Source organism: Anas acuta, chromosome 4 (genome assembly GCF_963932015.1).
Source record: "Anas acuta chromosome 4, bAnaAcu1.1, whole genome shotgun sequence".
NCBI lineage: Eukaryota > Metazoa > Chordata > Aves > Anseriformes > Anatidae > Anas > Anas acuta.
In genome coordinates this window covers 74,573,389-74,594,062 of record NC_088982.1, presented here as the reverse complement: position 1 = coordinate 74,594,062, position 20,674 = coordinate 74,573,389, and the positions used below count along the sequence as shown (strand labels likewise).

Sequence of the window (20,674 nt, the reverse complement as noted above, 5' to 3'; positions counted from 1 at the left end):
TCACCCAAGCATGCCCCAGCTCTCCAGGACAGCTGCGCGACCCATGGGGGACATTGCTGGTGGGGCCCACACCCTTCCTGTGCTTCCCTCGGCCAGTCACACCAAGCAAGCACTACCCAGAGCTACCCCTGAGGTGGAAGGGCAACTGCTTCAGCTCTCTACCAACCCTTACAGCTACAACTCTCTCCACATCCAGCGCCTCAGCCTTCTAGCACCTGCCTCCTTCCCTCTCAGGTGCGGGTCTTCAGAGAGGCTCTAGAGGCCAACCCGTCCACCTACCTTCAGAACCCGTTTGCGACCAAAAAGCCTGGTCTGGATCTGTTCCTGCTCACACAGCTCCCAGCAGGTGGGCGAGACAATCACTTCACTTTTAACCGCAAGGTTTTGGGCCTTCATAACTTCATCCAGGGCGTTGCTGCAGACGAAGTACTGCTGATGGTACCTGTCTCCAGCAGACAGTATGGTCATTTGCCCTGCGGAGATCCCTGGGGAGAGAGCAAGAAGCAGCATTGACACCGGGGAGCAGCAGCAGTCAGCAGCACTGGAGAGTGCCAGGGCTGTGCACGTGGCACAGCTGACCCTGCAGCGCCCATACCTATCTTCAGGTGGAGCTTCTGACCCAAATGCGTGTCACGACTGCCATGCTTCTTCTGGATTTGTTGGCAACACTGCAGCACCAGGCTGATGGTCTGAGGCAGCTGAGCTTCTGATGCTCTCCACAGCACCAGCACAGCATCCCCTGGGGAAAGTGAGGGGAAGGGGAAGGCTCTCCTGAGGGACAGCAGCAAGTGGCCAGCTGGCGTGCAGAGGAAGACGGGCTTGTGGGAGGGCATCCTCCTGAAGGACAGCACCCTGGCCACAGGGACCCCTCCTCTCTGCCAGACCAGCCACAGCACCAGCCAGGGCAGCAGGGGAAGAGGGTGGGTGGCGGGGGGACCCTCTGCCCAGCACTCCTCCGCAGCTGCAGCAGCCCAGGGACACCACCAGAGGGATTGCTGCGTGGCCAGAGAGCTGCTCCATCAGGCCAGAGCACAGAGCAAGCGGCTCCCGCGGGAAACACTGCACAGCAGCAGGACATGGAAGCAGCCTCCTCCTAAGGACATACCTCCAAACTTCAGGATGTCTCCTCCAAAATCCAGCACAACTGTGGAGAAAGAAGGGAAGGCAGAGTTATGGGGCGCCTTCTTCCGGAATCCGTGGGGCAAGCCACCTGTAGCCACAGCCCTGGCCCCTGTACAGTGAGTTGGGAGGCCACACAAGCACAGTACAGTGCAAGCTGGAAGGCACCTCTGGAGAGTATCTGCTCCGGTCCCGCACCCCGTCTCCACTCAAGCCGAGCCACTCAGAGCCACCTGCCCGGGGCCACGTCCAGATGCCTGGTGAAGATCTCTGAGCGGGGACACTTGCAAATGCTGCCAAAGTGGTGGCCACCACATGCTCACGGTCAGAGACATCCCCCAGGATAAGGGGCTCAGGAGGGCCACCAAGTGGGTCACCTTGTCATAGGAGATCAGGGTAGTCAGGAGGCACCTAGCCTTCAAAATCCCACGCCAGCTGCTTCTGATTCCTCCATTGGAGGCATGTGCCATGTCACAGCACTCAGGATCACCTGCTCCGTAACCTGCCCTGATACTGACATCAGACTGACGGGCCTGTAATTCCCTGGAAAGTCCTTCCAGCCCTTCCTGTTGCCTGGAGGCACGTCTGCCAGCCTGCAGTCCACTGGGGCCTCCCTCATCACAGTGGGCAGCAGAAGAGACCTGCTGCGCTCCTCCCTTGCCACGGGAGCCCCACGGCTCCCACTGTCCCCCCAGGCCACAGTGAGCTCCACAGCCCTTCCAAGGAGGCAGGAGCAGGTGGTGCAGCAAGGCTGCCTCTGCCCTCCGCAAGCAACCTCAGGGCCCGATACACAACAGCCTGGCAGCATGGCTCTTACCCTCCAAAAAGTCGCTCATGTAGTCATTGAGTATTTGTGCCAGCTCGTCAGCACCTCTGTCTGTGCCGCTCTGCTGGACACACTTCTCTGACAAAGCAGTAAAACCTGCAGGAAGAACAGGCAGAAATCAGGACATGTCTACGTGGGCCACAGGGCCTGGCAGCCAGTCCCGTGCTGCCAAGCCTAAGCGCCTGTCAGTCGCTGCATCGCAAGAGAAGCCAATCCGTGCTCTCTTTAGCCATCACAGCAGGAGTCCGCAACAGCGACAAGATAGCTGTGCCATCTACGGGCCAGGGCCCCTGAGGGCCTGGTGTGTCCCAATGGTTAGAGGTTGGGCTCGATGATCTTGAGGTCTCTTCCAACCTAGAAATTCTGTGATTCTGTGTGATTCTGTTTCCGGGGAGGCTCTACCGTGCCCAACCCACCTGAAACATCTGCTAAGAACAGCACTCCCATGATATTCTTGGGGACCAGGTTCTCCCAGGCGAAGTTCTCAGAAAGAAGGAGATCGGGGAGGAGGAGCACGCTCCTTTGCCCCATCTCAGAGTACGGGCACTCCCCCTCCCAGGCAGATGCCATGGTCAGTGCCCTGTGGTACCGGGGTACCTCAGCAGAAGACAACCATGCCCAGCTGGGAGGGAGGAGATGAAGACCCCTCAGCACCGGACGGTGCAGTGAGCCTGGGGCCTTCTTGAAGGACAGTTTGGTCTCTGCCCCCATGGGTCATCACAATCACCTGGTTGTGATGTCATTCATAGGGCATCGCTTATCGGCTGCCCTCCAGCAACACGGTGGGCTAACCGTGCCATCCTCCATAGATCAATGCCTGCTGAGCAGCAGCCGCTGTGACCCCGTGCAAATGTATAGAGCTACTTCTTCCAATGAGGTTATTAAAAAAAAGAAAAAAGTACAAATAGGATTAAGACCGGAAGAGGGTAAAGAACATTCATATATTCATGACAACATTCACCACCAGAACCTTCCAGAATGGTTGCTCAGTTCTTCTGTTCTGGGGGGGTGGTTAGGGGCTGGTGGCAGGGAATGCAGGCTGCTGGTCAGTTAAGTCAGTGGACCACTGACACAACCAGAATGAAGAATGCTAATACATAAATAAAATTCAGAAATTATTCTATTCCGGCTAGAAAAGTTGTTTCATGTTTTTCCATCCATCCAAGAAGAAAGGTTGAAAACAACAGTGGCGACGTGAAGGTTAAGAGAAGAAGAGATAAGGAGTGAAGGATGGAGGATGAGGATGGTAACATAAGCAGCAAACGGTGGTTAGTAATTAACCTCTTAGAAGAGCACTAGAAAGAGATATTTAAGTAGGAGATTTGTTTTGTTTTGAAAACACTGGCTTGTGCTTTTAAGGATCACCGATTATCTGAACTGTTTGCAAGGTCACTGCTTGAAAACTGGAAAACTTGTTCAATAAAATTAACAATTCTGTATTTTGAAACTGATATGGTTTAAATATTAAACTTCATAAATGTTATAATTTGTGTATTACATTTATGAATCCAGTAGTTCTTAACTGAAAACAACCAAATGTTTTAATTAAGGTTTAATAGGAAATAAATGCATTTCAACTTTCCAAACTCGTTTTTCAGCAATTTTAGCCTACTGTAATTCCAATTACTTGATTCAAATCATGCTTCAGTCTGGTGTAACAACAAAATCAAGTTTAACTTTCATTAACTATAAGGATGTAGCGAGGCTGTGCAGGGACAAAATTAGGAAGGCCAAAGCTCATCTGGAGCTCAATCTGGCTACTGCCGTTAAAGATAACAAAAAATGTTTTTATAAATACATCAACACAAAAAAGGAGGGCTAAGGAGAATCTCCATCCTTTACTGGATGCGGGGGGAAACTTAGTTACAAGAGATGAGGAAAAGGCGGAGGTGCTTAATGCCTTCTTCACCTCAGTCTTTAGCGGCAATACCGGTTGTTCTCTGGATACCCAGTACCCTGAGCTGGTGGAAGGGGATGGGGAGCAGAATGTGGCCTTCACTATCCATGAGGAAAGGGTTGGTGACCTGCTATGGCACTTGGATGTGCCCAAGTCAATGGGGCCGGATGGGATCCACCCGAGGGTACTGAGAGAACTGGCAGAGGAGCCGGCCAAGCCGCTTTCCAGCATTTATCAACAGTCCTGGCTATTGGGGGAGGTCCCAGTTGACTGGCAGCTAGCAAACGTGACACCCATCTACAAGAAGGGCCGGAGGGCAGACCCAGGAAACTATAGGCCTGTCAGTTTGACCTCAGTGCCAGGGAAGCTCATGGAACAGATTATCTTGAGAGTCATCACGTGGCACTTGCAGGGCAACCAGTTGATCAGGCCCAGTCAGCATGGGTTTATGAAAGGCAGGTCCTGCTTAATGAACCCAATCTCCTTTTATGACAAAGTGACGCGCTGGGTGGATGAGGGAAAGGCTGTGGATGTGGTCTACCTTGACGTCAGCAAGGCTTTTGACACCGTTTCCCCCAGCATTCTCCTCAAGAAACTGGCTACTCTTGGCTTGGACTGGCGCACGTTTCGTTGGGTTAGAAACTGGCTGGATAACCGGGCTCAAAGAGTCGTGGTGAATGGAGTCAAATCCAGTTGGATGCCAGTTACTAGTGGCATTCCCCAGGGCTCGGTGCTGGGGCCGGTCCTCTTTAATATCTTCATCGATGATCTGGATGATGGTATTGAGTGCACCCTCAGTATGTTTGCAGATGACACCAAGTTAGGTGCGTGTGTCGATCTGCTCGAGGGTAGGAAGTCTCTGCAGGAGGATCTGGATAGGCTGCACCGATGGGCTGAGGTCAACTGCATGAAGTTCGATAACGCCAAGTGCCGGGTCCTGCACCTGGGGCGCAATAACCCCAAGCAGAACTACAGGCTGGGAGATGGGTGGTTGGAAAGCTGCCAGGCAGAGAAGGACCTGGGAGTATTGGTTGATAGTCAGCTGAATATGAACCAGCAATGTGCTCAGGTGGCCAAGAAGGCCAACAGCATCCTGGCTTGTATAAGAAGCAGTGTGGCCAGCGGGGCTAGGGAGGTGATCGTCCCCCTGTACTCGGCTCTGGTGAGGCCACTCCTCGAGTACTGTGTTCAGTTTTGGGCCCCTCGCTACAAGAAGGACATCGAGGTGCTTGAGCGGGTCCAGAGAAGGGCGACAAAGCTGGTGAGGGGCCTGGAGAACAAGTCCTACGAGGAGTGGCTGGGCTTGTTCAGCCTGGAGAAGAGGAAGCTCAGGGGCGACCTTATTGCTCTCTACAGGTACCTTAAAGGAGGCTGTAGCGAGGTGGGGGTTGGTCTGTTCTCCCACGTGCCTGGTGACAGGACCAGGGGGAATGGGCTTAAGTTGCGCCAGGGGAGTTTTAGGTTGGATGTTAGGAAGAACTTCTTTACCGGAAGGGTTGTTAGGCATTGGAACGGGCTGCCCAGGGAAGTGGTGGAGTCACCATCCCTGGAAGTGTTTAAAAGACATTTAGATGTAGAGTTTAGGGATATGGTTTAGTGGAGGACTGTTAGTGTTAGGTCAGAGGTTGGACTCGATGATCTTGAGGTCTCTTCCAACCTAGAAATTCTGTGATTCTGTGATTCTGTGTCTCCAGGTGATCACTATACCTCCAGCCCCTGCTGACCAGCTGCCACGTTCACCTCCCTGAATGTTTAGATGGATATTTGCAGATAATCCAAAACAGAGATTGAAAAAGATTTTCATTGTTTAGGTAAGGCCTACTTTCATCCCAGTATCTAAGATAGCACAGAAGTTTTCACTGGACTGATCAACTCTGAAACAGACAGCACGCATAGCCAGAAACACTTTTTTCCTTACTTGCTTTTCTTTCAGGACATTTTTGCCCCAAACAGACGTTCATTCAGACCACTACAGATAATCACAAAATCACAGAATTTAAGGGGTTGGAAGGGACAGAGATCATAGGGTCTAACCCCTCTGCCAAAGCAGGTTCCTTAGAGCAGGCTGCCCAGGTAGGCATCCAGAAGAGCCTTGAATATCTCCAGAGAAGGAGACTCCACAACCTCCCTGGGCAGTCTGTTCCAGTTCTCCGTCACTCTCACCATGAAGTTCTTTCGTATGTTGGTACGGAACTTCCTGTGCTCTATCTTGTGGCCATTACCCCTTGTCCTGTCCCCGCAAACCACTGAAAAGAGCTTGGCCAAAGATATTTGGTTATCATTATATCTTTGATATCACCTGATATTGTAGCCAGGGCATATAATAGAATAGCTCTGTACAGTATTGCAAAATTTGACAATAATCAGACACACCGATGGAAACCCAAGTGTCTACAAGCAAACATTTTGCTCACTCAAAAAGTCCAGGCCCCAACATTTTAATTTTTATTTTTCCTGAGCTCCAACTTTTCCTCAACTTTATTCTTTCTTTGTAACCAGATTCAATTTATGTTGTCTTACCATTGTCAGTGCTGTTGTAGCCCTATTAGTTTATCAGTTTGCCCACTCCATCAAAGAAAGTAAATGAAAATCTTGTAATTAAATGGCTTCAGTATCCGGATTCTATTTCTTTTCCAACTAGTTTTGGACAACGAGACCTCACACCTGTGCATGAGAGCTGTCATGATATGATCTAATAAATCATTGTGGGTTTTTTTGTTTGTTTTTTTTAATATTTTAAGGACCAAGATAATCATTCAATCAATTAAGCATTTAAAAAAAAAAAAAGTACACACATACAAATTTTAATTTTTACTTGGTACCTCTACAACTTAAGCCATTCATACACAGTTGTGTTCAAAATTTCTTCATACCCATGAGTTAAAGAACAGGTTTCAATATATCAACATTTTGTTTGTTTGTTTTTAAGATTACAACTAGTAACGGTCATTTTTTACTATATTAAAAGGTAGCATTGTAAAGCATAATTGCACTGATGTTTTAATCACTGTATCAATACATGACAACACCAAATTTTGGCTCAGGTTAAAAAGACAAAGAGAGAATGGATTGTCATTGTAATTTGCTTTTACAAATTGCTTTAATATCCTCTTAAACTAAATGAATGCTATAATTTTCCGTGTATTCCTCTTTAAAGCCCTGGATATGCTCATAACATCCTGAATGGTGTATCATAGAATCATAGAATATCCCGAGTTGGAAGGGACCCATAAGGATCAGCATGTCCAACTCCTGGCACCGCATAGGTCTGCCCAAAAGTTTAGACTATGTGACTGAGTGCGCAGTCCAATCACTTCTTAAATTCAGACAGGCTTGGTGCAGTGACTACTTCACTGGGGAGCCTGTTCCAGCGTGCAACCAATAAGCACACTGTAAACCTATAAGCCTATAAGCATCTGTAGCATGTGATCTACAGAATCAGAAAATGGATGAATACGTCACATTATACTTTAAGTGAAAGCTGGAAATTTCTATTCTAAAACTATTGCTTCACGATGCTATAAATCATATCATTTCAATAACCCAATAACCGTGTAACTGGATCTCAGAAGCTAACACAATTGAGGCATGGCCTACTGAAAATATCAAACAGGTAACAAAAAGGCACAATGGTCTTATTTTTGACTGAAAATTTTTCTGATGAGTGAGAAAGGAAAACTCCAGGAAAATATCTTGGTCTTGACATAGGTTGTAACTACCTGGATTTTGCATATTCGTACAACATGGCATCTAATAACAAGGGAGAAACCTCAGTGGGCTCTTATTTTTTCTGACGTACAAAGTTTGTACTTTAGATGTGTTGTTCAAAGCTGTAGTGTTTTTCTGAGAAGTACCATTGTCTGCAATTTTAACCTACTTTGAGCCAGTGCTCTTACCTTTGGTTCAGCAGCAACTGAAACATTCGCAGTATATCAGACTTCCACAGTATTTGGAGGACTGCTGTTTCTGTTCAGATTGGCAGCTTAACCCATACTGTTTTCCACAAACTGCAATATGTGGATTTGCACCACATTTCTCACAGCATTTGAAGAGTGATCAGGGTGCCCAGGTATTCGAAATAAATTAATCAAAAGATATCGGCTAGTAAATTAGTAGTAAAACTCAATTTAAGTGGGCTCTGTTTCAGTTCATCTACTGGGGCTGTCACCTATGGACAGCACAGCAGATTTTAAACAATTTCATTATTTAAAAGCTGATCTCTCTCTTTTGTTGGGGAACTGAAGCAAGTATACTGTGGAGCGATCTAAAATTGCCTTAGTATTCAGCTCCAGCTGAAGGTGAAATTTATGTGGGTGAAGTTGAAAAAATTTTTGTCCATGTATTTGGTATGGAAGTCTCAAGCATTAGTCCAGCCCTTGAGACAACCAATGAAATATGGGATGTTATGGAGACATATTTATGGCATTTGGCTTATGGAGAAAGTCTGCTGCATTTTGGATACTCACAAAGTGTTTTCTTTTGAGTAATGAGGAACTCTAGGATGATTTCTATGAGTCCTAATAGATTTTCTGTGAAAGTAGTGTGGATGTGACAGATCTGCCATCATCAGTCTCAGAGACAAGGTAAAGGTTCCTAAAGTGATGGATGATAAATTAGGTTGTTCTGCATTTCTTTGATCCTTTTAACAAGGAGTTTGATGCTGCAGTTGAGGCATTTTTAAGACCATATGGAATCACTCAATTTACACCTGCCACAAACCTTGACACCTAAACTGTTTTCCCTAAGAAGCAAACATTTGTACAGGACTGAAATTCTATCTTTCTTTTGAAATTAATGAAAATAGAATGGCAGAAAAATACTTTAAAAGGCTATGCTCAATTGTTTACTATTGGCTTGTGAAGGAGTAAAAGAAAATTATCAAATATAACATTCAAGATTAGTACCCAAAACAAACAAACAAACAAAAAAAAACCACACCACAGTATACATAAACATTCTCCATTCCTTTTCTTGCTGCAGTTCCAAGCTTAATATTGCATGGATAATTATAGAAACAGACTGGGTTTTTTTCAGTAACACAGTCCATATGCTTATTATGCTTATATAGGAGGCCACAATATAATCTTCTGCTACAAAACTCTGGCTATTGGTTTTGAAAAATATAAAATATTCAGTTTACACTGCACACAGAATTATGCATTAAAACACAGTACAGCCTAACAAATAAATCAGATTCAGTTCAAGTAAAATTTAAAACAGGATCTACATTTATTATCAAATACTGTAAAGGACTTGTGTAACTTAGACCTTTTCAAGCTAAAAAATCACATTATGTTCCTAAATAGTAAAACAATTTTAACATTGAGTGGTGTTTTGTGTTTTATACATCCGTTTATTCTCCATGTGCAAACATACTTTTTTATTATGGTCACTTTTACAACCTTTACATCCATACTTGCAAGTCAAACCTTTGTAATTTGCAAAGGGTCAAATCTTCATTTTGCAACCTGACAGCAGGAAGGACATGTGCATACGGCAAAGCATCTCTCATATGAGAGCTTGTGAAGGCAGATGCCAAGTATCACTCCAGGATGAAGAGAAAACACACCAGTTTAGAATGAATATTATGGTACTTTTCCCTTAATCTTATGAAGTGCAACTTTAAGATATACAAATATTGTCATTTCTTCTTCCAAGACACATTTCTGTTTCTTAATTTAAGTATTTATATCCTCAACCTTTAATAAAATCATATGCTCTGTTTTCCAGACTTCATATGGTAATACATTCTAGAGAATTTTTGCATACATAAAATGAATAAAAGATGTGAAGGCAAATTAATGTCATATCTCACCAAAACAACGAAAAACAAAACTATAAAGTGAACAGTGGGAACTCTGCTGTAAATGGGTAAGGATAAATCACTTTCCCAAAAAAAAAAAAAAAAAAAAAAAGGAAAATAAAAAGAAAAAATGTGTAAATTGCTAAGATAACATTTCCTGGAGATCTTAGCAGAAGAATTATTAAAATACCAAATTAATTTTCCTGACACCTTCACCTTCATTAATATCATTATGTTTCTTTAACCCTTCCACTTCCTTAATAGTTTGTTTCTGATGCATATCGCTTTTTGTGTCAGTGCAGCAGAAAGGTGTCGATGCCTCTAGTGACCACTGACAAATTTACTATTCTTCAACAAATCTCAAAGGACGACAGAAGACAAAAATATAGAATTATATATTCACCTATTCTTTTTTCCAGGTCAGAATACAGAGAGATAAGCCTGTATTTTTAGCCTCAGCAGTATCATTGTCTTTTCTTGTCTCTCCATCTCGATGCCACAAAAACTCAAGGAATGTTTCAGAATGAGCCAAGACAGCTAATATTAAAAAGATTTTTCATTCATGACTATTTTACCTGTTCTATTGAAACAAGGATTACTCAGGAAGATGTTGGGTAATGATCAGGAGTCTAGATATAACAAAATACGATACTTATTTGAAAACAAAAGGCACATGGAAAAATCTATTACAAGTTTACTTACAGAAGCCTTAACCCTGAAAATATTTCACCAGGTCTTAGTGCATCTATGTTCATGGCACATCTAGTCCATTCACTGAATGCAAAATCCTCCCAAACCCAAACGTTCATCCCAGTCATGGTGAAAGTTTCCATGTTGGCTAGTTCACTGAATAACCATGTATAGTCCAGTATCTTGGAAGCAGCAGAGCTGTGTGAGGGAGGAACCATGCTTTAGGCATTCGGCCTTGCTGCCCATCACCCTCATCCATCTTTGCATGGCTGTGCACTGCCGATTTAGGACTTACAAAATTTGCAAATCCATCTAAGAAGGATTAGTCAAAGTATTTAAAATATAGATTATGTTTAACTGGTTGTAAAGAAGGCAGTCTTAAATGCTGAGACAATAATCTTTTCAGTTGATGGAACATTTTCAGTTAACTGGATATGCATTGAACATATTTTTAATTATTATTTTTAACTGAGTTAGGATTTTCATATATCAAAATTTACTTTTAAGCCTTTTTATTCAATTTTTCTCAGACGTGTTTTGGTAGTGTCACATACTAAATATTCTAACTCTCAAGTTGGAACAAGCACCCTGGTTCGTTACAGAGACTCTGGTACAGATGCCAAAGGATCAAGCATCCAACTTTATAGAATTAAATGCTAAATCATTCAATCATTTGCTTTTGGATACATCAGTCTATCAAATAGACTTCCCAGCAAATCTGCACCTATCTATGCATTCTTTGTCTGACTATAAATAAAAAGTAACAGGAAATTGCTGTATTCTACAGTCAGGCTCAAAAACTAGAATCATAGAATATCCTGAGTTGGAAGGGACCCATAAGGACCATCAAGTCCAATTCCTGGCACTGCACAGGTCTACCCAAAGGTTTAGACCATGTGACTAAGTGCACAGTCCAATCACTTCTTAAATTCAGACAGGCTCGGTGCAGTGACTACTTCACTGGGGAGCCTGTTCCAGTGTGCAACTACCCTCTCAGTGAAGAACCTCTTCCTGATGTCCAGCCTAAACTTCCCCTGCCTTAGCTTAACACTGTTTCCGCGGGTTCTATCACTGGTGATTATGGAGAACAGGTCAGCTCCTGCCCCTCCACTCCCCCTCACGAGGAAGTTGTAGACCCCGATGAGGTCTCCCCTCAGCCTCTTCTTCTCCAGGCTGAACAGGCCCAGTGACTGCAACTCCTCATATGTCTTTCCCTCTAGGCCCTTCACCATCTTTGTTGCCCTCCTCTGGACACTCTCCAAAATTTTTACATCCTTCTTGTACTGTTTTGTACTGCAAAGCAATTAAAACCGTTCATATCCACCTAAGAAATTCTTTGTCAGCTTTCTAAATGTCAACTGGAGGCTGTTAATAGATACAGGAAATGGAAACAGTCCACAAATTATAATATATATATATATACACATACATATACATATACATATAATATATATATATATTATAATTTAATTTGGTAATAAAACTTTATTACCAACTGAGGTAAAATCATGAACATTTTGTGAAGGCAATAACATTACATTTCGTCTTAACCTCTTAATTTTGTCTGTCACAAAAATATACCTTTAATCTTTGTGGACTGATTCATTTTAAATATTCAGTAACCAAAACCCCAAAGATATGCTGATAACATAGGGACTATTATGAATATGCACTTTGGGACCTAAACACAGATATCTGGGCAAGCTCATAAGATATCCAAAGAAGCTGGATGATCTGAATGACAACATTCTTCTGGATAGCTTTGCAAACAACTAAATTTTTCAAGAGCATATTCATTTAAATTCAGATTTGGTTTTCAATAAATTATTTCCTCTGCAAAACAGATCAAAAATCTTCATCCTATTTGCGTTTTCCATGTTCCTTGGGCTTTAGAAAGATATAAGCCTAAAATTTAAATCCTCAGATCTTGAATGCCTCTCTTGAGCCAACAGGAAGTACTGTTTATGCTCATGGTCTTTCCAAGCTAAAACTGAAAATTTAGGAAATGTTTAAACTGGGCATAGGAACAAAATGTTAGGTTTTTAATTTTGTCAAATTTTATTTTTTTAATTTTAATTTTAATTTAACATTATATAATTTTATTTTTGCTTGCTTGCTTGTTTTCTTTTGGCTTTAACAGGCTGATGGATTTTCTGATCATTTATATTCATTAAATAATTAGATGTGAATGTATTATATATACTAAATATATTGTTTATGTATATTATATATATTATTTATAATATATTATATATATGTATATTTATCTGTATATATATTAAATAAGTGGCTCTATCTCTGAGTTATTTCAGTGAGGTCACATTACTGATATTATGATTTCCTCTCTTTGTATGTTACAGACACACAAGCGACTGGGTTTTCAGTAAGATGCTACACTTTAATCTGAATTTAAATGGAGCCTGAGTTGTGAAGACAAAATATTTCACCTAGAAACCTGCTACTAATTAGAAACAATTTTATCTTGGAAGAAAGAAAAATGAGAATGGTCTGGATACAAGCTGAAAGGTTTTTTTGTTTTGTTTTGTTTTGTTTTTTTTCTCTATATTAGATTTAAAACATATTGGAAAAATGCACTGGAAAAAACTGCACTGTTGATGTCCTTATGCATCTACATTCCATTAGAAGAGTGTAACATATGGAAATCTGAAAAATCACAGCAATTTTTTGAAACTTTTTTTGAAAGAAAAGCAGTGCAGAAAGAAAAGAAGAACAAGAGGAGATTACTATTTCTTCATAAACGTTTGGAGATACGTCCTGGCTGGGTCATCGATCATTTGACTAATAGTCTTGTGGTGTGGTGTATTGTTAATGAAATGCTAATAGTTTGCTGCTTTGCCCTGTGGATATCCGTGCACTGGGAATAATATAATATTGATCTGAGGAGGTAGTAATGCAATTGGCTACACAGATTTCCTCTGAAAATAATTTCTGGGAAGTCCAGCAATTATAAGCAGTTCTTGTACAGTTATAATAATTACTTAGGGCTCCTTTTAGCCCTTGGACATTTGTTAACATTTCGCATCCCTAATTGTAACAGGAACAGTTTTAATTACTATAGCAAAAATGTCTTCGGCAAATCTTTGTTCCCCTAACTGAATTACTAGCCTTGCAGATATGCAAAAAGATGGAAAATCTAAGTTGCTAGGTAGAGTCTTATCTATAGATTTAGCAAGAGGAGCGTCATCATAGATCCTCTTAAACAACAGTACCTTACATTCTCTGAGGACATGGAAGTTATTTCTCTACATATACCCTCTCAACCTTGGCAATGCCATGATCTTTGTTACCTGCCACATACTGCTTTCCTAATGAGACACTCAGATTCGGCACATCCCATCCTATATCACTTCTAGGACTGATTTGAATGTATTTATTCAGAGACTGCATTCTCACAGAACACACCACCAGCTAGCCAATAATCTAGGATAACTTGCCTAGAATGTAGGAGACATGGCTTGGGTCTTATCACCAACTTTGGACTTGAAATCTGTCATTTCTTGAGGAAGTGCTCTAATCAGTCTGAAGATGATTACTCCAATATGGACAGAACATGCCAACGTTCTTTGTTAATGACAGGAATTGTGAATTTAAATCCCCTGTAGACAAAAACTGGTATCAAGAGAAATTAAATTGTTTTCAATTTCCACATTGGAACAGAAAATGCAGAACCATCTTTCCTACCAGTGTTTTAGTTCTCCCCTTTGCTATTCAGCTTTCTTGAAGGTAACATTAACATGATTGCTTATAACTAACTAACCAAATGTGAGAAACTCAGGGTCACTGGAGCAAGGAATCAAGACTATTAAAACAGGTCATATTACAAACATTATATGAAACAACTGAAAATCAGTGTCACAAATCTGGGATTTACTGGGGGAGAGGACAGGGCTAATTTTCATAAAAACAGTCTTACATGAGTAAGAATGCTCAGTAACATTTCCCACCCAAGACTGTACAAGTGCTACTGACCTCTTTCCAGGTAATGAGAGCTGTTCCAAAAGCAGTGCTCTGCCTTAATGTAATATCTTCTCAGAACTGCATCTTTCTGCACAGTTTCTTGGATACCCAGTATTACTTGGCTGTGACAAGGTTGACTTACTTAATAAAATGCTATTGTTATTCAAATGACTCCCCTTTCTGTTCCATGCAAGTGCACACTAAAGAGATCTTCTAGCATTGTGCTATCAAATTGGAAGTTTACATGGGTGAGAAGACTCAGTTTGTGTCCATGTCAGTTGATATTTGTCACCCATTTCCATTCTGCATGTCGATCATTCCATTTTCACCACTGAGCTAAAGAGATGTGAAGCCAGCAGGTTTTGAGAATGAATTGCAGTGCTGCCTTATTTTTTTTTTCTTTTGTCCTTCAACCTCAGCTTTTGAGTAATCAGAAAGCCTTTGAATCTGAAGACCCATTTCAGAAGCAATATAAAATTTTATGTAACAATGTTCTGTGAAATCAGACATGGAAGATGCCATTGAATAACCGAGATGATGGCTGATCTAATCCAAAGTGTTCAATGCTAGCTGCCTTTACTATGTCTGACCTGTGGTTCTTCTTTACATCATCTCATTCTTCCTGTGTGTTAGGTGGGAAAACAACTTAGAAAGGAAATGTGTTTGCTAAATATAGCCATAAATAAGCTTTAGATCAAAGAGGAAATTCACTTTTAAAAATACATTAACATAAACTATTAATGATCTTAGAGGAGGAGAGCTCACAAAAACAAGATTAAGAACTCTTTTGACTCTTTACATCCATGAATAGATGACTGAAATACAAGATAATATTTTCACTGAATTGCCTCTGCAATTTAGAAAATTGAAAACTCAGACATTATCATTGTCATACTGAAAGGAAAAGGATATTCACTTTTGAATAGGTTTCCTTAAGCTTGCTGTAAACATATACTTAGGATCTTCTTGTGCTCTGGACTTCAGCTTCACATATTTTCCTAAATATTGTATCAATGACATACAAAATACATCTGTTTGTTTTAACACAAAGACTTAGGGATGCAACCTTCTTATCTCAATATATTTTATGATCTTTGCTGTTTTGCCAGTAAATAACTGTTAGGCTAAAACTCCTTAGCAGAATGTGTCTGACTTGTAACATGAATTTTACAGAGAAATATGCTAGGGAAATCAGGAAGAATTAAAATAGTTATCAGTCTTAGACATGTCTCCTCAAACTACATCACACCCATCTTGTCAGTATTTCTGGCTCTGATTTAGGGAAGAACTTCTGCATGTACATAACTCGAAACACTATAGCAGTGCTATTGAAACCAATGGAATTATTTCTGCATTTAAAGATAAGAAAATGCTGAAGTGTGTGAGGCAAGAAATATTAACACCTACCGTGTGATTTAGTTTATTTTATATATAAAAATAAGGAGAAATATAGCACAATTACTATCTTGGTAGAAAAGAAAGGACTCCTTTCCCTTATCATTTCTGTATAAAAATCTAAGCTGCCTAGTCATCTTCTATTTTCTGCATAAATAAGAGGCCATATGAATGCATTTACAGAACAGTAAATTACCTATCACCCATTTAACATGCAGAAATGTTTGTTCAAATGTAGACATGCACAAGCACTGAATTTCTGCACGCAGTAAAATGGAAGGCATTACCACTGAATTGCCCAAAAGACCAGAATCTCTTGAAAGTCGCTGTTAAAATGTCTCCCCTTTAATAACATCACTGAGTAATTTTACAAGATTTTTGAAATCTAATTTCACCATTCTTGAAAAACCTTAATTTCAAGCATTAGTTTCATTATGGGAAGAAAAACTGGCATATACAAAAAACAACTGTAAATTTTGCAAATATATGTTTAAATGTTTCCACATAAATAAAAAATGTTCTGCTCCCACCAAATTGTGACTACTCTGAAGCTAGGTCTTCCACTATCATCCTCTTTTTGAGTGTATATTTGGTGTTTGCACAAGAAACAGAAGGAAGGGGTATGATGCAAAGAAAAAATCCTAAGCAAAATGTGCGTGTCAGTCACTAAAATATGGGTCTAAAAGACACCTAGAACATCAGAAATAATGTACTGAAAGAATTATATTCAACTTTTCCTAGCAGACCAAACACTTTCCATTCTCCAAAAGATTAAATATGCCTGGTGCTGTGGCCAGGCTAGGCTTTTTGCAATGGCATAAAACTGCAGTTGCCCTTATTTCTCTTTATACTTCATTTTATTACAGCTAAAGTATTTATTTGCATGGAAAGGTGACTCTTGCCTTGTTTCTACATTTGAAGGATACTAAAACTACTGCAGCATTATATTTTGTGGCAAGTAGTAGGATTGTGAATATTAAAAAGTACTATCTGCAGACACACTGCACTTCTTAAGATTAAATTATAAGGTCTATCAAATCTCATGGCTAAGGGCACTGACTATTATTATTATGCATTTATGTAGATCCATAAATGTACCCTACGCTTCAAGAGACTTGCAGATATTCTTACCCGAAAAAGGTTACCATGCTAAAAGAACGATTGCAATCAGAGATAGGACACATTTCCCATGTGCTGCAAATGTTTTTTGCATACATTATAAACTTCACCTTGCTAAGAAGCATTGGGCTTTAATTCCTGTTGGAGTAAGGTTACAAGATTAGATGCCCACTGGACTTTACTAGCATTTTAATCACTTCATTTATGAAACAGAAGAAAAAAAAATGTAGAGAAGACACTGCAGTGCATGATTTTTTTGTTTCTATATCCAGGGAAGTGTGTTAACCCCTGCTTTATCAAACAACAGCTGAGTTCTCTATTGCATTCTCTTATGGGAAATCTTTTCTCCACTTTGCTTCACCTACATTTTATAAAGTCTGCACACCATGTCATTTCTCATGACCTGGGATTCTTCCACAATTCTGAAATCCTTCTGCAGCAATGACAGCTTTTTCATAATTGCTTTGAGAAATACATTTTCCGAACAGTAACTTTCTGCCTGGAAGCTCAAGGGCAGATGGCTACAAGATGGCCAAGAATTCATGGACAGTTGTGTCAGGTAGAGTGTCTGGAGAGTTTTCTCTGCCTGACTATATTGGTCCAGGGCCATTAATCATGCCACCATTCCTGAAATCCCTCAGGTACAACATGAGCTCCAGCCCCTGACAGCCTACTTGGGCTTTCTAAAGCCTAAGTACCTGGGGAGTACTGGCAGTCCACATGTACCAAGAATCAACAATCTGGAAGTCCCACACTTAATCTAGGTTTATCACTTTTTCTCCAGCAAGAAGGCTGGAAGCACTAGGAAAATATGAAATCACACATTTGGAAACCATAGGACCTGAAGTTTTGACCCCATGACTGATCTCTGAGGCATTGGTGGTAGATGGTAATTGAACTGATCTTTTTAGTTCCGTTAGATTCCAATGGATTATGAATGATTTGGCAAGTGAATGTGTTATGTATATTTAAAATATTTATGGGTTTGGGAAAACATGGAAAATGGTTTCTTGTAGCCTAAGACTAACATGAAAGTTGGCTTTGTGCACTGAAAATTATGTCCTTCGGATTCATCAGTTCCACAGAGAGTGCTGTTTATATTCTAAATACTCTGAAAATTTTCCACCTGCTCCTTTCAAACAGCATTTTAACCAGAAGAAAACTGAGTGCCTAGTCTTTTAGGCTATTCAGAATTGGTTCTATGCCTACAGAATTGTCAATAATAAACAAGTTTCACATTTGAAATAATAGCCAAAATGTACAAAACACTCAGCCTATAGTTAATTATAAGAATCTTACTTAGTTGCTTCAGCAACTCAGTGTTTGTAAAGTTGGTTAGTTACCTTTTCAAACCATCTGGCACTGGCAATTCTTAGAGCTGCATATCTCTTGCTCTCTCAGAAAGCCTATGGACATTGTCCAGAGCAACTGCTTTAGTCAACCTGTCCCCTCTCTAGCCAAGATGGGAAAGGGACCCAGCACAGTCTCACAGCACCACACAAACAGTTGTGAACAGAAGGCAGTAGAATATCACATACAGAATATCCCATACATTATTTTCTTCATTGCTCCTGTCAAAGATACTTAATTTCTAATGACACATAGGCAGTTTGACCTCCACAATCTTTTTGTAGTTGTTGCAATCAGAAGATATACAAGGTGACTTTTTTGTGTCATACCATTAGATGCTAATGTACAGTCGTGCTATATTCACAATTACTAATTATTTTTTCCTTGAGCATGATTGGAAGAGGACACAGTACACAAGATGGTGAAATACAGCATGGAGCGCCCAGACTAAGATATTCTCCTGATATGAAATGCAAGATTCAAGGAAACGTTTTTGGAAACCTCTCCTTCCCTGTTCCACCTTTTCTCCTTTGTTTCTCTATTATACCATATCAGAGTATCTAAATGAAAGTAGTGGCATTTACAACAGCATGAAGCTGGCATGCTGTAATGGAGATTCAAATCCTCACTCTTTCCAATAAGGTGAAAAGGTTAAATACACCTTTCAAGATCTAATTAGCTCAGCCACTTAGTGCAAGGCAAATTTTCACTTACCTAAGTGAACGTTTTATAGGGTTCTAGTTGCAGACCATTCAGAGGTTTTAGATCAGTGGAGGCATCTCACATTACTAAACTGACATTATTCTTTAGAAGGAGTGCTTACATGGGATGCTCCACTGGCTGAGATTTACTCTAGATTTACTTTTCAACAGAGGAGAATCCAAGTCACTCCTTTTCCTGCTTCTTCATTTCATATCCATAAAAATCTTATGAAGTAGGTGCCTCATCTGGGAACAAAGAAACAGCCCCAGTTGGTGCTTTGTTCTAAGCACACTGACAACTAGGAAAGTTCAGCTCTCCTGACAGCTCTACGCTCACCAACAACTTTCAGAACTTTTCAGGAATTTGTCTTAAATTTCACCTTTTGCAGGTGTTGATCCCTGTGTGCCACCGCAGAAGTCTGAAAAGATGCACCAGAATCCTGTGTCAAGGCCAAACTTCTCTTGAGAAGTTGCCAGCTGGTCAAGCAAGGGCAAGTTATGGGAGTCCTCCTTGGCAGCACATGAGAATCAAAACACAGCCCACAAACTAACTTCATTAAACTGTTAGGCTTCTGTTCACATGGCTGGGTGCAACTGCAACTTCATGATAATGCTCTTGGCTTCCCCCTCCCCCTCCATATTTTCCTTTTTATAAAAACAATGCCATGGGGCTGTTTCTTATTTTATTCAGAGATGCACTAATGTGAAGCAAGCGTTCAGTCTGATCAAAAATTGCTTCTAGTTATCCATAGCTTAGCAGTACACACTTCATTGCATATCTTCTTCCCCTGGCTGATTATTCCCTTATGGTAGTTAAGGAATAGCTGTACCCACATCTCTGCTTTTTCTCTGTTTACTTTTGTCTATATTTTGTTGTTGTTATATAATATATATATGTAAATATATAGTATAATATATATAAAAACCAAGCTGTCAGGAACAAACACACATATCTGATGTCTGACCAAAAGAAAAAAAAAATCTGTTATAGATTTTTTGTTTTCATTTGCTTTTAAGAATATTTAAATATTTAAGAATTTAAATATTTAAGAATATTTAAAGGAATGACTTCCTGGAATGACTTCCTCGTGATTCCTCAAAAATGTTCCCATTATCACAGGAAAATACTGCACCTTCTGATACTAATGTTTCATTAAGACATTTCCCTCAAAAAAGCACTTCTTCAACATCTTTAGGACAAGAGTTGTAAGTGCAGTTTTGAACGCAGCATCTTGAAGACAGAGCAGGAAATTATATTGTAAAATCACTTGCCCTAAGGCTATCTATCACTGAAGTCAGAGATATAAAGTATATATAAAATTACACTTCTAATACTCGAGACACTGTAAGAAGGAATCAAACTCACCCATATCATACACTTGTTTGAAACTTGAAAAAAAATCACTCCATGCAAGCCTCATGGTTGTCTTAAACTTTGAAGATGACAGTTATTCTTTTAAGACATGACAGATTATTTCTACTACTTTCTTGATTTCCCATTACACTACACAAGCAAACAGGAACTGGAGCAAGACAACCATCACTGTCAATGTGCTATTAAATGCCAATAAACAATGAAGGCAAAAATCCTCTGCCTCCAGGAATTCATTCTTTCTCCCCTGCAGTCTCTTCTGATCTCAGAGGTCAGTGTCAAAAAGTCCTTTCCAAACAGCTCCCCAAATGCACTGTAACCAACCCAGCAAATGTCTAGGCCTGTATAATTTTGTGGCTCTTTGGATCCAGAACTAAATATATTTTCTTCCCATGATTGTGTGAACACCTACACAGAACTTACA

The 20,674-nt window shown here is 40.6% G+C and overlaps 1 protein-coding gene across 1 annotated transcript in view; it reads right to left on the bottom strand.

The window, feature by feature from the left end:
- The window catches only part of LOC137856550 (adenylate cyclase type 10-like), a 183,030-nt gene that overhangs the window by 12,251 nt on the left and 150,105 nt on the right, over nt 1–20,674 (bottom strand). The window contains exons 2-5 of the mRNA XM_068682129.1: nt 1,937–2,041; nt 1,106–1,144; nt 596–739; nt 280–485 (exon numbers count right to left, since the gene is read on the bottom strand). Of these exons, the coding sequence (XP_068538230.1) occupies nt 280–485; nt 596–739; nt 1,106–1,144; nt 1,937–1,955 (408 nt within the window). The 5' untranslated portion in view covers nt 1,956–2,041. The remainder of the gene's footprint in view (nt 1–279; nt 486–595; nt 740–1,105; nt 1,145–1,936; nt 2,042–20,674) is intronic.